This window comes from Mobula hypostoma, chromosome 2 (assembly GCF_963921235.1).
Source record: "Mobula hypostoma chromosome 2, sMobHyp1.1, whole genome shotgun sequence".
Taxonomy (NCBI): domain Eukaryota; kingdom Metazoa; phylum Chordata; class Chondrichthyes; order Myliobatiformes; family Myliobatidae; genus Mobula; species Mobula hypostoma.
In genome coordinates, this window is record NC_086098.1 from 81,207,469 (window position 1) to 81,230,087 (window position 22,619).

Here is a 22,619-nt window from a genome sequence, read left to right on the forward strand (position 1 = left end):
ATACGGTGAAATGTGTTGTTTGCGTTAACGAGCAACACAACCTAAGGATGTGCTGGGGCAGCCCGCAAGTGTAGCCAACATTCTAGCACCAACATAGTATGCCCACAACGTTCAGCAGAACAACATAAGCAAAAGAACAGCAACACAAAACAAAACGACAGTGGAACAACCCCCTTTCCTCCCTCCCACCCACCTGCCAACTCACACAGTCAGGCCTCCAACCACAGAACAGGTTGCCTCCGATCCGCCAACCTACAGTCCCTGGCCCAGACTCAGAGGATTGCAGACATCAGGCCTCAGGTTTCCCTTCATGCCTCTGCCTTCTGACTCACAGACCCGGATAGACCCTGAGAATCAAAGAGGAGATCATCATGCCTCATTGCACTGTTTGCATGTGTTCTGCCTGGTGCTGTCCTTCATTACTTAAAATATATGTAGGAGAGTTACAGTATGATGTAGTTGGAGAGGCGTCTGGAGTTCGCTCTGACCCAGGAGATGACATGACAGGTGGGAACAAAGCTTCTAAGATTTTGTATCCTACTCTGGTGACCTTGAGGAAGGAGACAGAGAAGAAATATCTTGTGCAACAGGATAACAGGAAACCCTCCTCACTGTGGCTGTCAGTGGCATGATTCAAATCCTAGGCACCGGGAATCAATTGTGAAAGACCTTCATTAACACACACACACACACACACACACACACACACACACACACACACACATACCCATATCAGTGAATGCATTGCCAAGCAGAACTATGGAACACTTTTGACACAGAAGGCCATTCACTCATGGACACAGTGGAAAGAAGCAGTCCGGCCTAACTCATCTTCGAACACTGGCCCTTAACCCCAAAGGCCATACCTACTCCAGTACACATCCTCCACCTGCTTTATGCTGGCTCTCAACCCCTGTGCTGTTAGAAGACCCAGCAAACACTGACACCGTGTTATTAGACCATAAGACAAGGCAGCAGAATTAAGCCATTCAGCCCATCAAGTCCTCCGCTGTTTGATCATGGCTGAATTATTATCCCTCTCAACCTCATTCTCCTAACCTCTTCCCATAAACTTACTAATCAAGATCCTATCAACCTCTGCTTTGGATATACCCAATGACATAGCAATGAATTCCACAGATTCACCACCATCTACCTAAAGGAATTCTGTTCTAAAGGGACGTCCTTCTATTCTAAGGCTCTGCCCTCTGGTCCTAGACTCCCCTTCTATTGAAAACATCCTCTCCACGTCCACTCTATCTAGGCCTTTCAATACTTGATAGGTTTCATTGAGCTCCCCCACCCCCCCCCATTCTTCTAAACTCCAGCGAGTACAGGCCTAGAGCAATCAAGTGGCCTTATATGTTAATCCTTTCATTCCCAGGATCATTCTCGTGACCCTCCTCGGGACTCTTTCCCAACGCCAGTGCATTCTTTCTTAGATTGCTTAGATGGGCAACACAGTCACGTTGAGGTTAGTGCGACACTCTTACAGCTCGGGGCATCGGAATTTGGAGTTCAATCCCAGTATCCTCTGTAAGAGTCTGTACATCCTTCCCATAAAATTCATGGGTTTTCTCCCGGTGCTCTGGTTTCCTCCCACAGTCCAAAGACATACAGGTTAGTAGGTTAATTAGTTATTGTAAATTGTCCCATGACTAAACTGGGGTTAAATTGAGGATTGCTGGGCAGCACAGTTTGAAGGGAACAGCACCGCCCAGACTATGTCACAAAATAAATAAATAGATAAATAGATATGACCCCCAAACTGTTCTCAGTATGGCCTGACCAACGCCTTGTTCTGTCTCCCTGCAGGAACTGATCACGGCGTGGTACATCGGATTCCTGGTGCTCATTTTCTCCTCGTTCCTTGTCTACCTGGTGGAGAAGGATTCCAATGTGCAGTTCGCCACATACGCAGACGCTCTGTGGTGGGGCACAGTGAGTTCAATCTTCTGGGCTTTGAAACGGGTTCTTACCAGAAAGGGAAATACAGAGCCATTGACCTCAATATGCTAAACAATCTGTCTCTGCCGTTCCACATGTGGTTATCACCAGGACACCAAATGTCAGCAGGTCATGGGGAAACTCTGGATGCTTACCTCCCAATTTCCAATCAGGGTCCCTTCTGACAGCCCCAGCTCTCCCCCCACACTCTTCTGACACCTTCTCACTCTCATTTTTCTCTTTCCCCTCTGCTTTTCCTTTATTCCCTCTCTCTTAATCTCTTCATCGTCCTTCTCCCTCTCACTCTCTTAACCTGCTTTCCCTGTCATACTCTCTCCCTCTCTCTCCCACTTACTCTCTCCCCATCATTCTCTCCCTCTCTCTCCCCATCACTCTCTCCCCTCATTCTCTTCCCATCATTCTCTCTCCCTCACTCTCTCCCCCTCACTCTCTCCCACTTACTCTCTCCCCATCCCTCTCTCCCCATCACTCTCTCCCCCTCATTCTCTCTCCTGCACTCTCTCCCCCTCTCCCACTTACTCTTCCCCATCACTCTCTCCCACTTACTCTCCTCACTCTCCCCTTCACTCTCTCCTCCTCACTCTTCCACCCTCACCCTCCACCTCCCTAACCCCAAACCCGACCCTCTCCATCTTCTTCTTCCCATCACTCCCATCAATACCCTCCCTCTCCCTGTCTTCCACCTTGATCCTCATCCTCTTCCCATCTCCCTGACTGATTCCCAACCTCACCCTGTCTCCCACATCGATCCTACCTTATTCCTGTTTCCTAACCCAATCCTATCCTCTCCCTGACCACCACCTTGATCTCCATCTCCCCTACCAATTAGCACCTTTGCCCTGTCTCCCACATCGTTTCCACCTTCTCACTCTCTCTTAATCCAATCCCCATCTTCTCCCTGTCTTGCAAGCTCTCTGACTCCTATCTCCCATGTCAAACCCCATCAACACCTGAGAAAAATTCTATAACTTTTAAAAACCCATAAACTCTATCATTGTAAAGAAATAAGAAATTGGCAAAGTCATTGTGTATATTTAAAGCAGATGATGATAGGTTCCTGACTCTTAAGGTGGTCAAAGGTTTCAGAGAGTTGGCAGGAGAATGAGGTTAAGAGGAAAATAAATTTCCCATGATCAAATGGCAGAGTAGCCTCGATGGGCTGAATGGCGTAATTCTGATCCTATGTCTTATAGTCCAATGGTCGAAAAGGGACCATGGTCTTACGTGGTCTTATGGTCTTGGTGGGAACCACATGTATTCACAGGCTGTAAAACATAATCCTTGTTTTACCCCTAGATCACACTGACAACCATCGGCTATGGGGACAAGACTCCCACCACCTGGCTGGGGAGGCTGCTGTCGGCTGGATTTGCCCTCCTTGGGATCTCCTTCTTCGCACTTCCTGCGGTAATTACCCTGCCAGGTTGGGGAGAATGTGAGCAGACAGGTAGAATGAAACTGGAGTATGGTCACTCCATCTGTGGTGCTGAGGTGACTGCATTACAGCGGGAGCCGGAGATCTACACTACAAGAGGAGCGATAGATTAAGAGCAGGAGCAGCTGTAATCAGCATTTAACCATCTGCTTTCCAGTCCTCCAAAGAGGAAATAATGGTTGGAGGGATAAGTAATGCAGACTCCCAGATGATGGCAGGAGTTAAAGGGTTAAATGGTGAGGTGGCTCCCCTCAGACTATAGTCGCCATGAGCACAGGATGGCTCTAAATGAAGAGTTAACTAAAATGATCAGCAAGCAGGTACATGGATCAGAGAGATTCAGAGGGATATGGGGGGAATTGGGACTAGCTTATCAGAAACACAAGATGCTGAAAATCCAGAGCAACACACACAAAATGCTGGAGTAATTCAGCAGGTCAGGCAGCAGCTATGGAGGGAAATGAACAGTCAACATTTCAGGTTGAGATCCTTCATCAAGATTGGAAAGGAAGAGGGCAGAAACCAAAATAAAAAATGAAGGAGGAGTACAAGCCAATAGGTGATAGGTGAAACCATGTAAGGGGGATGAGGTGGGGGGTATGTGGGTGGGTGGGAAGGAGGGATGAAGTAAGAAGCTGGAAGGTGATAGGTGGAAAAGGTAAAAGGCCAAAGAAGAAGTCTGCTAGGAGAGGAGATTGGCCTATAGCAGAAAGGGAAGGAAGAGGGGCAGCAGAAAGGGGTGATGGGCTGGTGAGGGAGATGTAGATGTAACTGGATGTGTTGTGGAAGTGGACTGTGCTGTTTCCACGAGGAGTGGAGTGTGGCACATGGACCTGTACAGTCTCAATCCACACGGTCCTCCATTTGCCAGGCAAAGGACCCACCTTTACCCATGCCGACCAACACTCTTATTGAAATGGCTCCTTATGGTTCAGCTGGGAGCCACACACGATTCAACAAATACTGGCAGTCAGAGTGGCTCTTGGCATTAACACAGAACCAGTGAGATTGAGAGGCTTGTCAAATCAGGGGTTCCTTATCTGTGCACTTATCAGAGCTTCATGCTCATGAGATAGTTGAGAGAATTTAAAGGTGGGATTCACCCACGTCCACAGTCCACAGCAGCTTAAACCATAAAGCATAGGAGCAGAATGTGCCATTTGGCTCATCGAGTCTGCTATGCCATTTGACTTACTGTCCCTCTGAACTCCATTCTCCTCCCACTCCCACAAGGTAATGGCGGAAAAGACGATGCGCCTAAACCAGTTTCTATAGCTTATGGTCTCAGGAACTATCCTGTGAAGAGTTTGTACCCTAGACTATTCCAGGGTGATAAACAGGAATGAATTTTATTTGTCTCTTGACTTCGAAATGTACAGTAAAATGTGTCTTTTTGTGTCAACGAGCAACACAGTCCAGGAATGTGCTGGAGACCATGTCGCCATGCTTCTGACACCAGAATAGCATGCCCATAACTTACTAACCTTAACCTGTACGTCTTTGAAATGTGAGAGGAAACCGGAATACCTGGAGGAAACCCACACAGTCATGTGGAGAACATACAAACTCCTTACAGACAACGACAGAAATCAAATCCCGACCGGTGATCATTGACACTGGAAAGCGATTGTGCCTCCCCATACCCTTCTTGGAGAGCCAACCCAACAGATGCTTTAGGGAGTCAATCTGACTGTCCCCACGTTCCATAGATTAATCTAGGCTAAGAAATTTATGGTTCCATAAACCTCTATATCCAGCCAAGTCCTGAAAATGCTTTCAGTCATTGACTACTTTTTACATTTGAGAAACTGTCATAGAAATAATCAAACAACACACATAAAAGTTGCTGGTGAATGCAGCAGGCCAGGCAGCATCTCTAGGAAGAGGCGCAGTCGACGTTTCAGGCCGAGACTCTTTGTCAGGACTAACTGAAGGAAGAGTGAGTAAGGGATTTGAAAGCTGGAGGGGGAGGGGGAGATCCAAAATGATAGGAGAAGACAGGAGGGGGAGGGATGAAGCCAAGAGCTGGACAGGTGATTGGCAAAAGGGGATACGAGAGGATCATGGGACAGGAGGCCTAGGGAGAAAGACGGGGGGGGGTGACCCAGAGGATGGGCAAGAGGTATATTCAGAGGGACAGAGGGAGAAAAAGGAGAGTGAGAGAAAGAATGTGTGTATAAAAATAAGTAACAGATGGGGTACGAGGGAGAAGTGGGGCATTAGCGGAAGTTAGAGAAGTCGATGTTCATGCCATCAGGTTGGAGGCTACCCAGACAGAATATAAGGTGTTGTTCCTCCAACCTGAGTGTGGCTTCATCTTTACAGTAGGGGAGGCCGTGGATAGACATGTCAGAATGGGAATGGGATGTGGAATTGAAATGTGTGGCCACTGGGAGATCCTGCTTTCTCTGGTGGACAGAGCATAGGTGTTCAGCAAAGCGATCTCCCAGTCTGCATTGGGTCTCGCCAATATATAAAAGGCCACATCAGGAGCACCGGACGCAGTATATCACCCCAGCCGACTCACAGGTGAAGTGTTGCCTCACCTGGAAGGACTGTCTGGGGCCCTGAATGGTGGTAAGGGAGGAAGTGTAAGGGCATGTGGAGCACTTGTTCCACTTACACGGATAAGTGCCAGGAGGGAGATCAGTGGGGAGGGATGGAGGGGGGACGAATGGACAAGGGAGTCACGTAGGGAGCAATCCCTGCGGAATGCAGAGAGGGGGGGGAGGGAAAGATGTGCTTAGTGGTGGGATCCCGTTGGAGATGGCGGAAGTTACGGAGAATAATATATTGGACCTGGAGGCTGGTGGGGTGGTAGGTGAGGACCAGGGGAACCCTATTCCTAGTGGGGTGGCAGGAGGATGGAGTGAGAGCAGATGTACGTGAAATGGGGGAGATGCGTTTAAGAGCAGAGTTGATAGTGGAGGAAGGGAAGCTCCTTTCTTTAAAAAAGGAAGACATCTCCCTCGTCCTAGAATGAAAAGCCTCATCCTGAGAGCAGATGTGGCGGAGACGGAGGAATTGCGAGAAGGGGATGGCGTTTTTGCAAGAGACAGGGTGAGAAGAGGAATAGTCCAGATAGCTGTGAGGGTCAGTAGGCTTATAGTAGACATCAGTGGATAAGCTGTCTCCAGAGACAGAGACAGAAAGATCTAGAAAGGGGAGGGAGGAGTCGGAAATGGACCAGGTAAACTTGAGGGCAGGGTGAAAGTTGGAGGCAGAGTTAATAAAGTCAACGAGCTCTGCATGCGTGCAGGAGGCAGCGCCAATGCAGTCGTCGATGTAGCAAAGGAAAAGTGGGGGACAAATACCAGAATAGGTATGGAACATAGATTGTTCCACAAAGCCAACAAAAAAGCAGGCATACTAGGACCCATACGGGTGCCCATAGCTACACCTTTAGTTTGGAGGAAGTGGGAGGAGCCAAAGGAGAAATTATTAAGAGTAAGGACTAATTCCGCTAGACGGAGCAGAGTGGTGGTAGAGGGGAACTGATTAGGTCTGGAATCCAAAAAGAAGCGTAGAGCTTTGAGACCTTCCTGATGGGGGATGGAAGTATATAGGGACTGGACATCCATGGTGAAAATAAAGCGGTGGGGGCCAGGAAACTTAAAATCATTGAAAAGTTTAAGAGCGTGAGAAGTGTCACGAACATAGGTAGGAACGGATTGAACAAGGGGGGATAAAACCGTGTCGAGGTATACAGAAACGAGTCCGGTGGGGCAGGAGCAAGCTGAGACAATAGGTCGGCCAGGACAGGCAGGCTTGTGGATCTTGGGTAGAAGGTAGAAACGGGAAGTGTGAGGTGTGGGAATTATAAGGTTGGTAGCAGTGGATGGGAGATCCCCTGAGCGGATAAAGTCGGTGATGGTGTGGGAGACAATGGCCTGGTTCTCCTTAGTGGGGTCACGATCGAGGGGTAAATAAGAGGAGGTATCCGCGAGTTGTCGCTGTGCCTCGGCAAGGTAGAGGTCAGTACGCCAGACTACAACAGCACCCCCCTTATTGGCAATCTCCTGTCCCAGGATCCTCTCGTATCCCTTTTGCCTATCACCTGTCCAGCTCTTGGCTCCATCCCTCCCCCTCCTGTCTTCTCCTATCATTTTGGATCTCCCCCTCCCCCTCCAACTTTCAAATCCCTTACTCACTCTTCCTTCAGTTAGTCCTGACGAAGGGTCTTGGCCTGAAACGTCGACTGTACCTCTTCCTAGAGATGTTGCCTGGCCTGCTGCGTTCACCAGCAACTTATATGTGTGTTGCTTGAATTTCCAGCATCTGCAGAATTCCTGTTGTTTGCATAGAAATAATCAATTTAATTTAGTTGCATGACACTATTACAGCTCGGGGTGGCAGAGTTCAGAGTTCAATTCTGGCTTCCTCTGTAAGAAAGCTTGTACAATCTTCCCATGTGCACATGGGTTTCCTCCAGATGCTCTGGTTTCCTCCCACAGTCCAAAGAGTTAGTAGGTTAATTAGTCATTGTAAATTGATCTGGAATTAAACTAGGGTTAAACCGGTGGGTTGCTGGGTAGCTCGACTTAGTGGGCCGGAATGGTCTGTAGGTTGAAATAAACTAATTTTCTTCTCCCCACTCCCCCCTCCTGTTCAATAATTCTACTATCGAGTACATTAGTGTTTTAGAACATAGAACACAACGGTAGAGTAGAGGCCCTATGGCCCCTAATGTCCTGCCAACCTTTTAACCTACTTTTAAGATCCTTAACCCTTCCCTCCCACATAACCCACTATTTTTCTTTCTTTCATGAGCCTATCTAAGAGACTTTTAAAAGTCCCTAATGTATCGGCCTCTTCCATCAAAAATGGCAGGGTGTTCCATGCACCCACCACATTCTGTGTGAAAAAAACTACTTCTGACATTTCCCACCCCCCACCCCAATACTTATCTCCAATCACCTTAACATTATGCCCCCTCGTACTCCACCCTGGGAAAAAGTTTCTGGCTGTCCACTCTATCTGTGCCTCTTGTCAACTTATACACTTCTATCAAGTCACCTCTCATCCTCCTTCACTCTAAAGAGAAAAGCCTTAGCTCATTTAACCTTTCCTCATAAGAAATGCTCCCTAATCCAGCATAATGGTAAATCTCAGCATCCTCTTTAAAAGAATATATAAAAAGAATATTTATAGGCATCCGTTAGTCTTGTGAGACCATGGATTTGCACCTTGGAAGGTTTCCAGGGCGCAGGCCTGGGCAAGGTTGTATGGAAGACCGGCAGTTGCCCATACTGCAAGTCTCCCCTCTCCACGCCACCGATGTTGTACAAGGGAAGGGCAATAGGGCCGATACAGCTTGGCACCGGTGTCATCACAGAGCAATGTGTGGTTGAAAAGAATATACTGTATATGTAAATAAATAAACAGTGCAAGAAGGAAGCACCATTCAGAAATCTGATGGTGGAGGGAAAGAAGCTGTTCCTAAACTGTTGACTGTGTGTCTTCAGGCTCCCACACCTCCTCCCTGATGGTAGTAATGAGAGGGGTCGTGTCCTAGATGTGGGAGTACTTCATGATGTACACTGCCTTCGTGATGCATCACCTTTTGTTGATGTCCCCAGTGGGGGGGGAGGCTAGTGCTGTCTGCAGCTTTTTCCAATCCATTGTTTCATTCAGACAATGTGGATTATGGAGCAAAATGATGGAGCTGTTCAGATGTTGCTGGACTAGAACGGGAAGGCAGAAGCAGGAAGCTGGTTGGGAACCAAGCCACGCGTGTGGGCATCTAACCAGTTAGAGCAAGCACAACTGACTGCTTTCTTGGTCTTTCTCACAGGGGATCCTCGGCTCAGGGTTTGCCTTAAAGGTTCAGGAACAGCATCGGCAGAAACATTTTGAGAAGAGGAGGCATCCAGCAGCAAGCCTCATTCAGGTAGGTCCAGAACGAGAATGGTGTCGGGAACGTCAGTCCGTTTGGACACGGCAATGATTAAATAAGAATATCGACGCGAGAGGCTGCAGAGCAACAACCTCCTAAAGGAATTCAGTGAGCAAAGGCTATCGGGGGAAAGGGAGTACCGACATTTTAGGTAGAAGATAAGATTAGCTTTAATTGTCACATGTACGTCAAAACTTCCCCCTCACAAATGCTGCTCATCCCACTGATTTCCCCTCAGTTTAAGTTGGTGCTACCAAAGGTGTGCAACAGCTTACTGGTAGTTGGAAGGGCAAGAAATTCGACTAAAAGCATTACTAATAACACCTTTTCTAAAGAAAATTGTGGTAAACTATCACCACAAACAAGGAAGAAGCATGTGGAGGCAAAGCTGATTTGAAGGATGAGCCATGCTAGTGCATTGCAAATCCAAGGAGCAACGTGTTGAAGACAGAGTTCTTATCGCCGTCAGAGATTTGGAGAGGAGTCAATGCAGAAGAGTTTTGATGCCAGTCCACCTAAACCAGGTGAGAGGTTGGATTCCTCCAAGCGCCGAGCCGATTCAGTGAGATCGAGAACGGCTTTGGGCTGGGCGGGGTCTAGGTCCTAGAATGAGGCACTACCTGCTGCTTGGACTATTTAAGCACCAGTGCAGATAGACTAGAAAGCCCAACAGTCGGGCTGCATTCACTCACTCTGTCCATTCATCTCTTGGTGGTGAAGTAACTGCTCCAGCCACTGAGCCACTGAGACCAAGGCTTGGACCTACTCCAGCTGAGCTGGGGAGTGGATCTAAGGACTTATCTGGTTTGGAATACTGTCGCTTGCTTCTATTGTTTGAAACATTGTTTTTTTTTTCTCTTTCTCTATCTCTGCACAGTAGTTTTGGTCTATTTTTAATTGAGTTCTTCAGGTTTCTTGCTTTGTGGCTGCCTGTAAGCAGACAAATCAAAAAGTGTATAATTGAAATATTCTTTGATAATAAATGGACTTTGAATCTTGTTATCTTCGAATTGAACATACAGTAAAATATGAAATAGAAACATAGAAAACCTACAGCACAATACAGGCTCTTCGGCCCACAAAGCTGTGCCAAACATGTCCTTACCTTAGAAATTACCTAGGGTTATCTATAGCCCTCTATTTTTCTGAGCTCCATGTACCTGTCCAGGAGTCTCTTAAAAGACCCTATTGTATCTGCCTCAATGACCATCACCGGTAGCCCATTCCACGCACTCACCACTCTCCGTGTAAAAAACTTACACCAACATCTCCTCTGTACCTACTTCCAAGCTCCTTAAAACTGTGCCCTCTCGTGCTAACCATTTCAGCCCTGGGAAAAAGCCTCTGACTATCCACACGATCAACGAGCAACATAGTCTGAGGATGTTAAAAGTTAAATGTACATTTATTATCAAAATACATATATGTTTCATTTACAAACATGAGATTCATTTTCTTGTGGGCATACTCAATAAATCCAAAATAGAATAATAACCATAATAGAATCAATGAAAGATTGCACCAATTGGGCACTCAACCAATGTGCAAAAGACAACAAGCTGCAAATACACAAAAAAAGTAGTAATAAATAACTAAACAATAAATAAGCAATAAATACTGAAAACATGAGTTGAAGAGTCCTTGAAAGTGAGTCCATAGGTTGTTGGAACATTTCAGTCATGTGGCAAGTAAAATTGAGTGAAGTTATCCCCTTTTGATTCAACAGCCTGATGGTTGAGGGGTTTATAACTGTTCCTGAACCTGGTGGTGTGAGTCTTGAGACTCCTGTACCACCTTCCTGATGACAGCAGCGAAAGGAGAGCATGTCTGAGGTGGTGGGCATCCCTGATGATAGATACTGCTTTTCTGCAACAACGTTTTATGTAGACGTGCTCAGTGGTGGGGAGGGCTTTACCTGTGATGGACTGGGCCGTGCCATACCCACCACTTTTTGTAGGCCATACAGTTCTCAGTGTAAAGTGAGTAGATCAGGGAGATAAGCACACAGCCTTGTGGTGCAGCTGTGCTGATGGACATTGTGGAGGAGATCTTGTTCCCAATCCCAGCTGACAGTGGTCTGCAAGTGAGGAAATCCAAGATCCAGTTACACAAGGGGGTATTGAGGACAAGGTCTTGAAACTTATTGATTAGTTTTAGGGGGGGTGATGGTATTGAATGTTGGACTGTAGTCAATGAAGAGCATCCTGATGTATGCACTTTTGCTGTCCAGATGTTCCAGGGTTGAGTGAAAAGCCAATGAGATGGTATCTCCTTTTGATTAGTTGTACCGATAGGCAAATTAGAGCAGATCAAAGTTGCTTCTTAGGCGGGAGTTGATGTGTTTCATCACCAAACTCTAAAACATTTCATCACTGTGGAGATAAGTTCTACTGGGTGATAGTCATCGAGGCAGTTTTCCATGGACTTCTTAGGCACTAACAAAGCCTACTCGAAGTAGGTGGGTTCCTCATTCTGCCAAAGCGAGGGGTTTAGATCTCAGTGAACATTCCAGCCAGTTGATAAGCACAGCTCTTTAGTACATGGCTAGGTATCCCATCTGGGAGGCTTATCGTGGGTTCAACCTTCTGACGGATACTCACATGTCAACCTCAGAGACGGAAATCACAGGATCATTGGGGGCTGTAAGAGTTCGTGATGGTTCCTCCATGTTTTGACAGTCAAAACAAGCTTAGAAGGCATTGAGTTAACCTGGAAGTGAAGCCCTGTTCTCACCAATGTTGTTTGATTGTACTTTATAAGAAGCAATAGCATTCAAGCCCCGTCACAAATATTGAGCATCCTTCATTGAGTCAAGTTTAAATCGAAATTGCTACTTCACCCAGAAGATGACTTTCTGGAGATCATCCCTGGACCTTTACTAACTTTCTTGATCACCAGATTTGAATAGCTCTGATCTGGTCCTCAGTTGATTGCAAATCTCATGGTTAATCCAGGGCTTCTGGTTGGGATTAACAGCTTTTATAAAGTCTGTGACAACCATGGTGTATTCATTCAGATCTATAGATGAGTCCTTGAACACCGCCCAGTCCACCAACTCAAAGTAATCCTATAGCCGCGCCCCTGCCTCCCAGGATCACCTCGTTGTTGATCTAATCTCTGGAGTTTTGCTCTTTAGCCTCTGGCTGTGTGCAGGTAGGAGAAGGACAGCCAAGTGATCAGATTTCCCGATTTGTGTGCTAGGGGTAGCCCAAAAGTGTCGCTATTCCTTCAACGCCGACATAGCATGCCACAATTAACTAATCCTAAACCACACATCTTTGGAGTATAACAGAGGAAATCAGAGTACCTGGAGGAAATGCACATGGTCACAGGGAAAGTGCACAAACTCTCTACTGACAGTGGCAGGAATTGAACCTCAATTGCTGGCACTGTAACTCATGACACTAAATGCTACACTAATATGTCGCCCTATGGCATCAATGAGGGGTGTGGATGTATGAGTCTTTATTATATAGAAGTAACATCTTATAAATTGTCTTCAGAAGAATTGCTGTATGAATTGAATTGACTTTATTACTGACATCCTTCATATACATGAGGAGTAAAAATCTTTATGTTACATCTCTGGCTAAATGTGCAATGTGCAATTTATAGTAATTTATAATAAATAATATGGACAACAGGAAGTCAATATAATATAGAAATACAGGTGTGTCAGCAGGAGTTAAGCAGTCTGATGGCCTGGTGGAAGAAGCTGTCCCGGAGCCTGCTGATCTTGGCTTTTACGCTGTGGTACCGTTTCCTGGATGGTAGCAGCTGGAACAGTTTGTGGTTGGGGTGATTTGGGTCTCCAATGATCCTTCAGGCCCGTTTTATACACCTGTCTTTGTAAATGCCCTAAATAGTTGGAAGTTCACACTTACAGATACCCTGGGTTGTCCGCACCACTCTCTGCAGAGTCCTGCGATTGAGAGAAGTACAGTTCCCATATCAGGCAGTGATGCAGCCAGTCAGGATGCTCTCAATTGTGCCCCTATAGAAAATTCTTAGAATTTTGGGGCCCGTACCAAACTTCCTCAACTGTCTGAGGTGAAAGAGGTGCTGTTGTGCCTTTTTCACCACATAACCTGTATGTACAGACCACGTGAAATCCTCAGTGACATTTATGCCAAGGAACTTAATGCTGTTCACCCTCTCAGCCCCAGATCCATTGATGTCAATAGGGGTAGCCTGTCTCCATTCCTCCTGTAGTCTACAACCAGCTCCTTTGTTTTTGCAACATTGAGGGAGGGGTTGTTTTCTTGACACCATTGTGTCAGGGTGATGACTTCTTCCCTGTTGGCTACCTCATTACTATTTGAGATTAAGCCAATCAGTGTAGTGTCATCAGCAAATTTAATTAGCAGGTTGGAGCAACACAGAGAGTAAAGGATGGGACTCAGTACACAGCCCTGAGGGGCAGCTGTCTTGAGGGTCAGACAGGCAGAAGTGAAGCAGCCCACTCTTACCACCTGCTGGCGATCTGACGGGAAGTCCAGGATCCAGTTACACAAGGCAGGGTGAAGGCCCAGGTCTCTCAGCTTCTTGTCGAGCCTGGGAGGAATTATGGTGTTGAATATTGAACTGTAGTCCAAGAACAGCATTCTTACATCAGCATCATTCTTCTCCAGATGTGTAAAGATGGTGTGTAGAGCTGTGGCTGTTGTGAAATCTGTTGATTAGTTGTGTTAGTAGGCAAATTGTAGGGGGTCCAGTGTGGGTGGCAGCATGCTGTAGATGTAGTCCGTGACCAGCCTCTCAAAGCGTTTGCTTATTATTGAGGTGAGTGCAACAGGATGCCAGTCGTTCAGACATGTCTTTTTAGGTACGGGAACAATGGTAGATGTTTTGAAGCAGAAGGGCACTCTGCATTGGGAGAGGGAGAGATTAAAAATGTCTGTAAACACACCTGCCAGTTGTGCCATGCACATCCTGAGTACCTGCCCTGGGATGGTATCCAGTCCGCAGCCTTGCAACTGTCCACTCGTTGGAAACACCTGAGTACTTCGGCCTCAGAGATGACCAAACTGCAGGTCGCATCAGCTGTAGGTCTCCTCAGGGGCTCAGTATTGGCAATATTGAATCGAGAGTAAAAAAGATTTAGCTCATCTGGGAGAGAGGCAGCTATGTTGGAAACTCCACTTCATTAAGCTTTGAAGTCTGTGATGGCGTGCAGATCTTGCCATAAGCTGCGTGTGTTGTTGGTGGAAAGTTGTGCCTGGATCTTGTCTCTGTATTGCTGTTTTGCTGCTTTGATGACTTTGCGCAGATCGTAGCTGCATTTCTTGAGCTCCTGCTAATCACTGGCAACGTAAGCTCCGTGTCGCGCAGTAAGTGCTGCTCGCACGGAACTGTTGATCCAGGGTTTCTGGTTTGGATAGACCCTGACCAATTTCCAGGGGACAATGTCCCCGATGCACTTCCGGATGAAACTCGTGACCCCTTCCAAACTCGTGACTCAGAGACATCCTCATCATAGAAGACATTCCAGTCGACGTCATCAAAATGGTATCTTCCATGACCTTGTGTTATTCAAGCTGCTCACCGTATCACTGAAATTACAACTTGCTACACCTTCGCAGTACATCTTTGGAATTGGGAGGATAATGATAGGACCCGTAGGAAACCCCACACTTTCACAGGGAGAACATGCAGACTCCTTACAGACAGCACCAGACACTGAACCCCGAGAGACTGCTGGTGATGTAAAACAATTGCGCCTACCACTACACTGCCATGCTTCCCCGCATCAAGATGGATGCAGGGCCCTGACACAGGGATTTGACCCGAAACGTCGACAATTCCTTCCCCCTCACAGATGCTGCTTGACCTTCTGAGGTGTTTCAGCAGATTATTTGTTGCTTAAAGAAATGTAGAATAGCCTCTGCCAAAAGACAGTACTGTTTTTAATGAAGTTCGGTATCTCTGTCACAGATTTGACTCACAGAATAAAACAACAGTGAAGACTCAGGATGCAATAGAAACTGATCTGTAGCACTTTAGTAAGGCAGGGTACTATAACATCCTAGCTTCTTATTTCATCCCTCTCCCTCACCCACCCTCCTTCCCCCTTACCTGGCCTCACCCCTCACCTGCCAGCTTGTGTTCCTCCCCCTCCCCCCACTTCTTATTTTGGCTTTTAGAGGAGGGCTCTACAACAGGAGTCAAATCTGGCACCAGCCTAGCCACCATCAAGGTCGTATATACCGAAAGGCGCCGGAGAAAGGCCAGTGACCCTCCCTGCTCATGGACTGTTTGTCCGACTCCCAGGAGGAAGGAGGCTACATAACATCCATGCCAGGGCCACCAAATAGAAAAAAACAGTTACTTTCCCCCAAGCAGAAAGGCTAATTGACATTTCCACCCACTAACCACCACTTCACACCCCCAACCACCACCACTTTATCATCTCCTGTCTGTCACCTTTTGTACAGACACTCCTGTGCTTAGGTGTCACTTCGTTGACATGTATTTAGCTATTTTATGTACTTATATAAATTGTGTTTTTTTTATTGTGTTCGTTATCTTATTTCGTTTCTTTCTGTGCTGCATTGGAGCCAGAGTAACAATTATTTCATTCTCCTTTACACTTGTGTCCTGGAAATGACAGCGATCATGAATCTTGAAACTTGAATCTTGAATTTGTTCCCCCTTCTTTTCCAGTCCTGACGAAAGGTCTTGGGCCGAAAAGTTAGCTGTTTATTCCTCTGCATTAATGCTGTCTAACCACATTCCTCCTGTAGTTATCCACACACAGATATTTAGTTCATTTGGCCTTCTCTACTGAGGCCACTCTACAGTTAGAGGAGCAACACCTCACAATCTACCTGGGTAGCCCCCAACCTAATAGTATGAACATTGATTTCCCTTACTTCTGGTAATTTATCACAAGCCTCCTCTTCTCTCTTTTTCCATTCCCTAATCTAGCTCCACTCTCATGCCTCTCTTCTCTTCACCTGCCCCCCTCCTTCCCTTTGTCCCATGGCCCACTGTCCTCTTCTATCAGATTCCTTCTTCTTCAGCCCTTTACCTCTCACAACTTCTAACTTCATTCACCCCTCCTCCACTCACCCACCTTCCCCCTCACTTGGTCTCACCTATCACACACCAGCTTGTCCTGCCATGTCTCCTGGTCCTCTGGCTCTGCTTCACCCACTTCCATTTCCATGCCTGCTGACTGTTGTCTGAGGTATTCTCCTAGCAGGTCATCCTTAGGGGCCATCTTCCTGACATGAACATGGAAGTTTCATATTTCTTCCAGGATTTTGGCCTTGACACTTCCAAGTCTCCATCCTCCTTTATTCTGGCGGGTATACAGTTGCTCGACATTGCACTTTGGGTGGAATCCTCCATGTATTGGTAATAGTTTCTGGGTCTTGATGTCAGCAGCTTCCAGCTCATTCCTTGGCCAGCACACTATTGCAGCTTGGTATCTGGTGACTGGTAGGGCAAATGTGTTGATGGCTCTGATCTTGTTCTTCCCGTTCAGCTAGCTTTACAGTGTACCTTTCCAGGGCATTAACTTTCCAGAAAGTTAATAGAAGCAAATAAGTTTATGACTTCGTTATAACAGTATTATTCTTTCTCTTTAATCAATTTTCTTCTATCAGAATTCTGTGGGTTAAAGGGTTAAACCTAGCCTGTAGAAGACAGTATTTATGTGCTTCTGTAGAGATTTGCTCCTATGCCTTCACAGATCTTTCGGAACACTATGACCCATACTTCAAACACCATTCTTTCAAATCCTTCCTCAGTGACTGGGCAGTGTCATCTGCCAAGTGCGAACTTGGAATTCAGAGCATTCCAGTGTGGACTTGAGCCCATCCCACATTCCAGCACAGAACTCAGGCCTCAGCTGCAATAGAGCATCCCGTTTTATTTTATGTTTGTACAGAATGGAGCGCCATGTGTCAGTGGTGCAAAGCACAGAAGCTGCAGGGATCATCTTTCATTGCAAAGAAGGAAATTAATTAAGCAGCAAGGGCATGTTTCAGAAATTAAACTTGTTTTCTCTCAAGTATAGAAGATTAAAGAAAGATCTAATAGCATTTTCAGAAGTGATTAAGAGATTTACTTGGGTAGAAGGAAAGCAAGCCATTCCTTAGGTGGGGAATCAGTTACAAACAGATCATTCAGGATGAACGGCTTCACACAAGCAACGGTGGAAATTGAGAAAGTGGTCAAAGTCAAATTGGCTTAGGTTAGGGTTGTTACATTTATTATTTGTGATTGATAAAGAGGTACAGGAGCCATAGGTCCCACACCACCTGTTTCAAGAACAGTTATTACTCTTCAAGCATCAGGCTCCTGAACCAAAGTGGATAACTTCACTCACCTCAACACTAAACTCTCACCTTACCTGCCCATCACCTCCCTCTGGTGCTCCTCCCCCTTCCCTTTCTCCCACAGCCTTCCACCCTCTCCTTTCAGTTTCCCCTTTCTCCAGCCCTTTATCTCTATCACCAATTGACTTCCCAACTCTTAACTTCACTCCCCCCTCTCTCCAATTTCACCTATCAGCTACTACTTTGCAGCTCTTCCTGTCTTCCCCTCCCCCCACCTTTTTACACTGACTTCTAATCTCTATTTTCCAGTCCTGATGATGGGTCTCAGCCCAAAACATCGACAGTTTACTCTTTTCCATAGATGCTGCCTGGCCTGTTGAGTTTCTCCAGCATTTTGTGTATAATACTTTGATTTCCAGCATCTGCAGATTTTCTCTTGTTTGTGTCACAACCTATGGACTCACTTTCAAGGACTCTACAACTCATTTTCTCATTTATTTACTCTCTCTTATATTTTCACAATTTGCCTTCTTTTGCACATCGGTTGTTTGTGTCTAGTTTTTCGCTGATGCTATTGTTTTTCTTTTCCCTACTGTGAATGCCTGCAAGGAAATTCATCTCAAGGTACTATATGGTGACATATAGGTACTTTAATAATAAACTTATTTGAACTTTGAAGAGGAGAGCGAGTTCAGTTTGGTAATAGGAAAGAGTCATAGAGAACTACAGAACACGGTCTTGTTGGCAATGAGTAAGAGGTTGTTGTTATGGCACCACTCAGATTTTCAATATATGCCAATTCACCAATATCTTTGAATCAGCCTAAGACAGTGGGGTCATCAGCAAACTTGAATATGGCATTGCAGCTGTACTTAGCCACACAGTCATAAGTGTAAAACAGGTAGAGCAGGGACTAAGCACACAGCCTTGTAGTGCACCTGTGCTGACGGAGATTGTGGAGGAGATGCTGTTGCCAATCCGAACTGACTGGATCTGCAGGTGAGGAAATCCAGGATAAAATTGCACAAGGAGATGTTGAGGCCAAGGTCTTGGAGCCTATTGTTTAGTTTTGAGGGGATGATGGCATCGAATACCAAGCTGTAGTCGATAAAGAGCCTCCTAATATACGCACCTTTGCTGCCCAGATGCTCCAGGGTTGAATGAAGAGCCAATGAGATGGCATCTGCTGTGCACCTGTTGCTCTGATAGGCAAATTGGAGTGGATCTAAGTCACTTCTCCGGCAGAACTTGTTATGTTTCAGCACCAACCTCTCAAAACACTTCATCACTGTGGATCTAAGTGCTACTGGGCGATAGTCATTGAGGCAGATCACCATGTTCTTCTTGGGCACCGTTATAATTGAAGCCGGTGGGTTCAAACCCTGCCAAAGCAAGAGCTTAAGCATCTCAGTGACAGAGAAGATACAGGAGCCGGAGGCCACGCACGCAATGAACGTTTCAGGAATGTTCCACCATCAGATTTCTGAATGGTCAATGAACCCATGACTCTACCTCAGTTTTTTGCACCACTTATTTAATTAAATTTTCATTTTTATATCTACTTCTTATCCTGACTTACAGGTTTTTATTATTATGTATTGCAACGTACTGCTGCTGCAAAAACAACAAATTTCACGACATATAGTATGCCTGTGATATTAAACCTGATTCTGATTCTGATTCTGAAGAAAGGCAAATGGAGTGCAAAGTGTTGGGTTCTGGAAAGTCATATCAAGGTAGGACTTTCATAGTGAATAGATAGGCCTGTAGAATGTTGTAGAACAAAGCACCCATGGAGTACAGGTACATGATTCCCTGAAAGTGGAGGGTGGTGAAGAAGATTTTTGGCACGCTGGCTTTCAGAAGTCAGGGCACTGAGTATTAAAGTTGAATGATCATGATGCAGTTGTACAGGATGCCAGTTGGATAATTATAGGTCACTCTGGTTTGGAAAAAATGTTATTAAACTGCAAAGAGTGTAGAAAAGGTTTATAAGGATGTTGCCGGGACTTGAGGCACTGTGTGATCAAGAGTAGTAGGAAAAGCTAGGACTTTATTTCTTAGAGTGTAGGAGACTAAGAGATGACCTTTTAGAGGTGTATAAAAATCACATAGATAGGGTGAATACACTCAGTCTTTTTCCCAGGATTAGAGAATCAATGACTAAATGGTGTAGTTTCAGGGAGGGACAGGTCCTGATGAAGTGTCTCATCCTCAAATATCGACTGTTCATTTTCTTCCATAGATGTGTTTCTCCTGCATTTTGTGTGTGTTGCTATAGGTTTAAGTTGAGAGAGAGAACATGTAATATGAACTTTAGGGGCGACATTTTAACACAAAAGGTGGTATGTCAGAGGAAGTGGTTGAGGCAGCTACAATAACAAGTTTTAAAAGACACTTGAGCAGGTACATGGATTGGAAAGGTTTCGAAGGTTATGGACCCAACACTGACAAATGGAACTAGCTTGCATGGAGCATCTTGATTGGCAAGGATCAGCTGGGCCGAACAATCTGCTTCTGTGCTGTCTAAGTTTATGACTCTACAATTACACAATTTGGTTGGTACGTCTAGCCTCAGGTTTAAGTTGCTCTATCTAGAAACTTCCTTCTATTCCCTCTACAGATCCTTGAGACACAGTGTTCCACTCTTCAGGCAGTAATCTTTACTAATTTTTGTAACGCACACAAAAGGAAGGATGAGAAGATGGCGGTGCAATGGCGGCATGCGCGGCCACTTCGGTGATGATGTCTGTTATCTGTCAAGTAGGGGACTGTGCACAATTCTGACTTGATGGAGACAGACGTGAGAGCATGGAGGAACATCTGCAAAACTTCTGAAATGCCCGCTTTGCTGCCGCCTCTACTGTGTGGTAACCGGAATCTCTGGAGCTGAAGGCCCCAAAATCCTCGGCTTTGCGTGTTTCAGTGGCCGGGGCGAGGTTGAAGGCGCTCGGCAGAGGATGGCGTCGGGAGGCTGTATCGGAGAGGCTGGTCGGAAGCTCAAAGTTTTCAGACGGATGGACTCAGTGTCGGCTGTGGTCAGCTGCTTTGAAGGCATCGGCAAGTTGACGGTGCCTGGAAGTTTATGGCAGGGGGTTTCTCCTTTTTGCCGCCTGCTACCGGGGACTCGGGAGTCGATCGACTCGGGGGCTTTTGAGACTTTATTTACCGTGCCATGGTTTGTTCTTCATCAAATTATGGTATTGCTTTGCACTGCTGTTACCATATGTTATAATTATGTGGTTCTGTCAGTGTTAGTCTTTGGCTTGTCCTGTTTTCTGTGATATCACTCCGAAGAAACATTGTATCATTTCTTAATGTATGTATGCATTTCTAAATGACAATAAAAAGAGGACTGAGTGTTCTCATAATCTAATCCAATCTAAATTACTGAAGGTTCTCAACAGGTCTGGCAGCAACTGAGGAAAGAAATAAAGAGTTGATGTTTTTGTCCGAGACCCTTCATCAGGACCGGAAAGAAAGGGGGAAGAAGCCAGAATAAGAAGGTGGGGGGAAGGAGAAAGAGTACCACCTTAAGGAGATAAGGTGAAGCCAGGTGAGGGGGAAGGTAGGTGGGTGAGTGGGGGAGAGGATGAGTAAAAAACTAGGAGATGGAAATGGTAAAGGGCTGAAGAAGAATAAGTGTGTTAGGGGAGGAAAGTGGAACATGGAAGAAATGGAAAGAGGAGGAGCACCAGAGGGAGGTGAAAGGTATGTATGGAGAAGAGATCAGAGGGAAACCAGATTGGGGAATGGAAGAGGAGAAAAGGAGGAGGCAAAAGTTACCTGAAGTTAGGAACTAGATGTTCCTGCTGTCAGGTTGGAGACTACTCAAACAGAATATGAGGTGTTGCTCCACCAACCTGAGAGTAGCTTCATCTTGGGAGTAGAGGAGGCCATAGTCCGACAAGTCAGATTGGGAATGAGAATTGGAAATAAAATGGTCGTCCACCAGGGCACTGAGAAATCCTCTTTGTTGAGGATGAAGGGAAGATGTTATGCAATTGACTTCATGGTACCAACTTTAGCAGCCCCCTTCTATTAATTCTACATAGCATTGTGCTTGGTTTGTTTAAATGTAGAAATTGTTTCAGCAGAATATTATCTCAACAAAGATTGTTCCCGATATGAAATAGTTGGTTCAAATGCAAGAGATCACTTCAGTTATATGAAGAATAATAGCAGGGACGATGAGGGGCATCCATTCTGTGCTTGGCATTTGGCTAGATTTTAAGTTTTATTAATTTAGAGATACAGCGCAGAACAGGCCCTTCCAACCCAACAAGCTGCTCTGCCCAGCAACCCACCTATTGAACCTGAGCCTAATCACAGGACAACTTACAATGATCATTGAACCCGCTAGACAGTACATCTATAGATTGTGGGAAGAAACCAGAGCTCCTGGAGGAAACCCACACGCTCATGGAAGAACCTACAAACTTTCTTACAGAGGACACCGGAACTGAACTCCAAACTCTGACATCCCCAAGCTGTAATAGCGTTGTACTAACCACTATGCTACTGTCACATCCAAAAACAATAGTATTTATTAATTGATGAGATTTTGTTATGGTATTGGTTTATTATTGTCATATGTACTGAGATACAGTGAAAAGCTTGTCTTGCTTACTGTTCATACAGATCAAATCATTACACAGTGCATTGAGCTGGAACAAGGTAAAACAATAACAATGCAGAATAAAGTGTAACAGCTACAGAGCAGAGCAGGTAAACGATAAGGTGCAAGATCATAGCGAGTAGATTGTAAGGTCAAGAGTCCATCTTATCGTACAAGAGGTCTGTTCAAAAGTCTGATAGCAGCAGGGTAGAAACTGTCCTTGAGCACGGTGGTACGAGCTTTCAGGCTTTTGAATCTTCAGCCCAGTGAGGGAGAGGAGAAGGTACAGTGAAATATGTGAGAGAGAGCTAGTGCCTGACATCAATCCCCATATAAAACAGTAGATTAGAAACCAAATCTCCCTTGTCTTGTGATTTCTTTTAACAGCAACTTTGGACCGATTTGACGCTGGTCTTG

At 45.7% G+C, this 22,619-nt stretch overlaps 1 protein-coding gene across 2 annotated transcripts in view; it reads left to right on the forward strand.

Moving 5' to 3' along the window:
- The window catches only part of LOC134341426 (potassium voltage-gated channel subfamily KQT member 5-like), a 339,156-nt gene that overhangs the window by 282,488 nt on the left and 34,049 nt on the right, over nt 1-22,619 (forward strand). For both annotated transcript variants that reach the window (XM_063039282.1, XM_063039289.1), the window contains exons 5-7: nt 1,816-1,941; nt 3,265-3,375; nt 9,198-9,293. In XM_063039282.1, the coding sequence (XP_062895352.1) occupies nt 1,816-1,941; nt 3,265-3,375; nt 9,198-9,293 (333 nt within the window). The remainder of the gene's footprint in view (nt 1-1,815; nt 1,942-3,264; nt 3,376-9,197; nt 9,294-22,619) is intronic.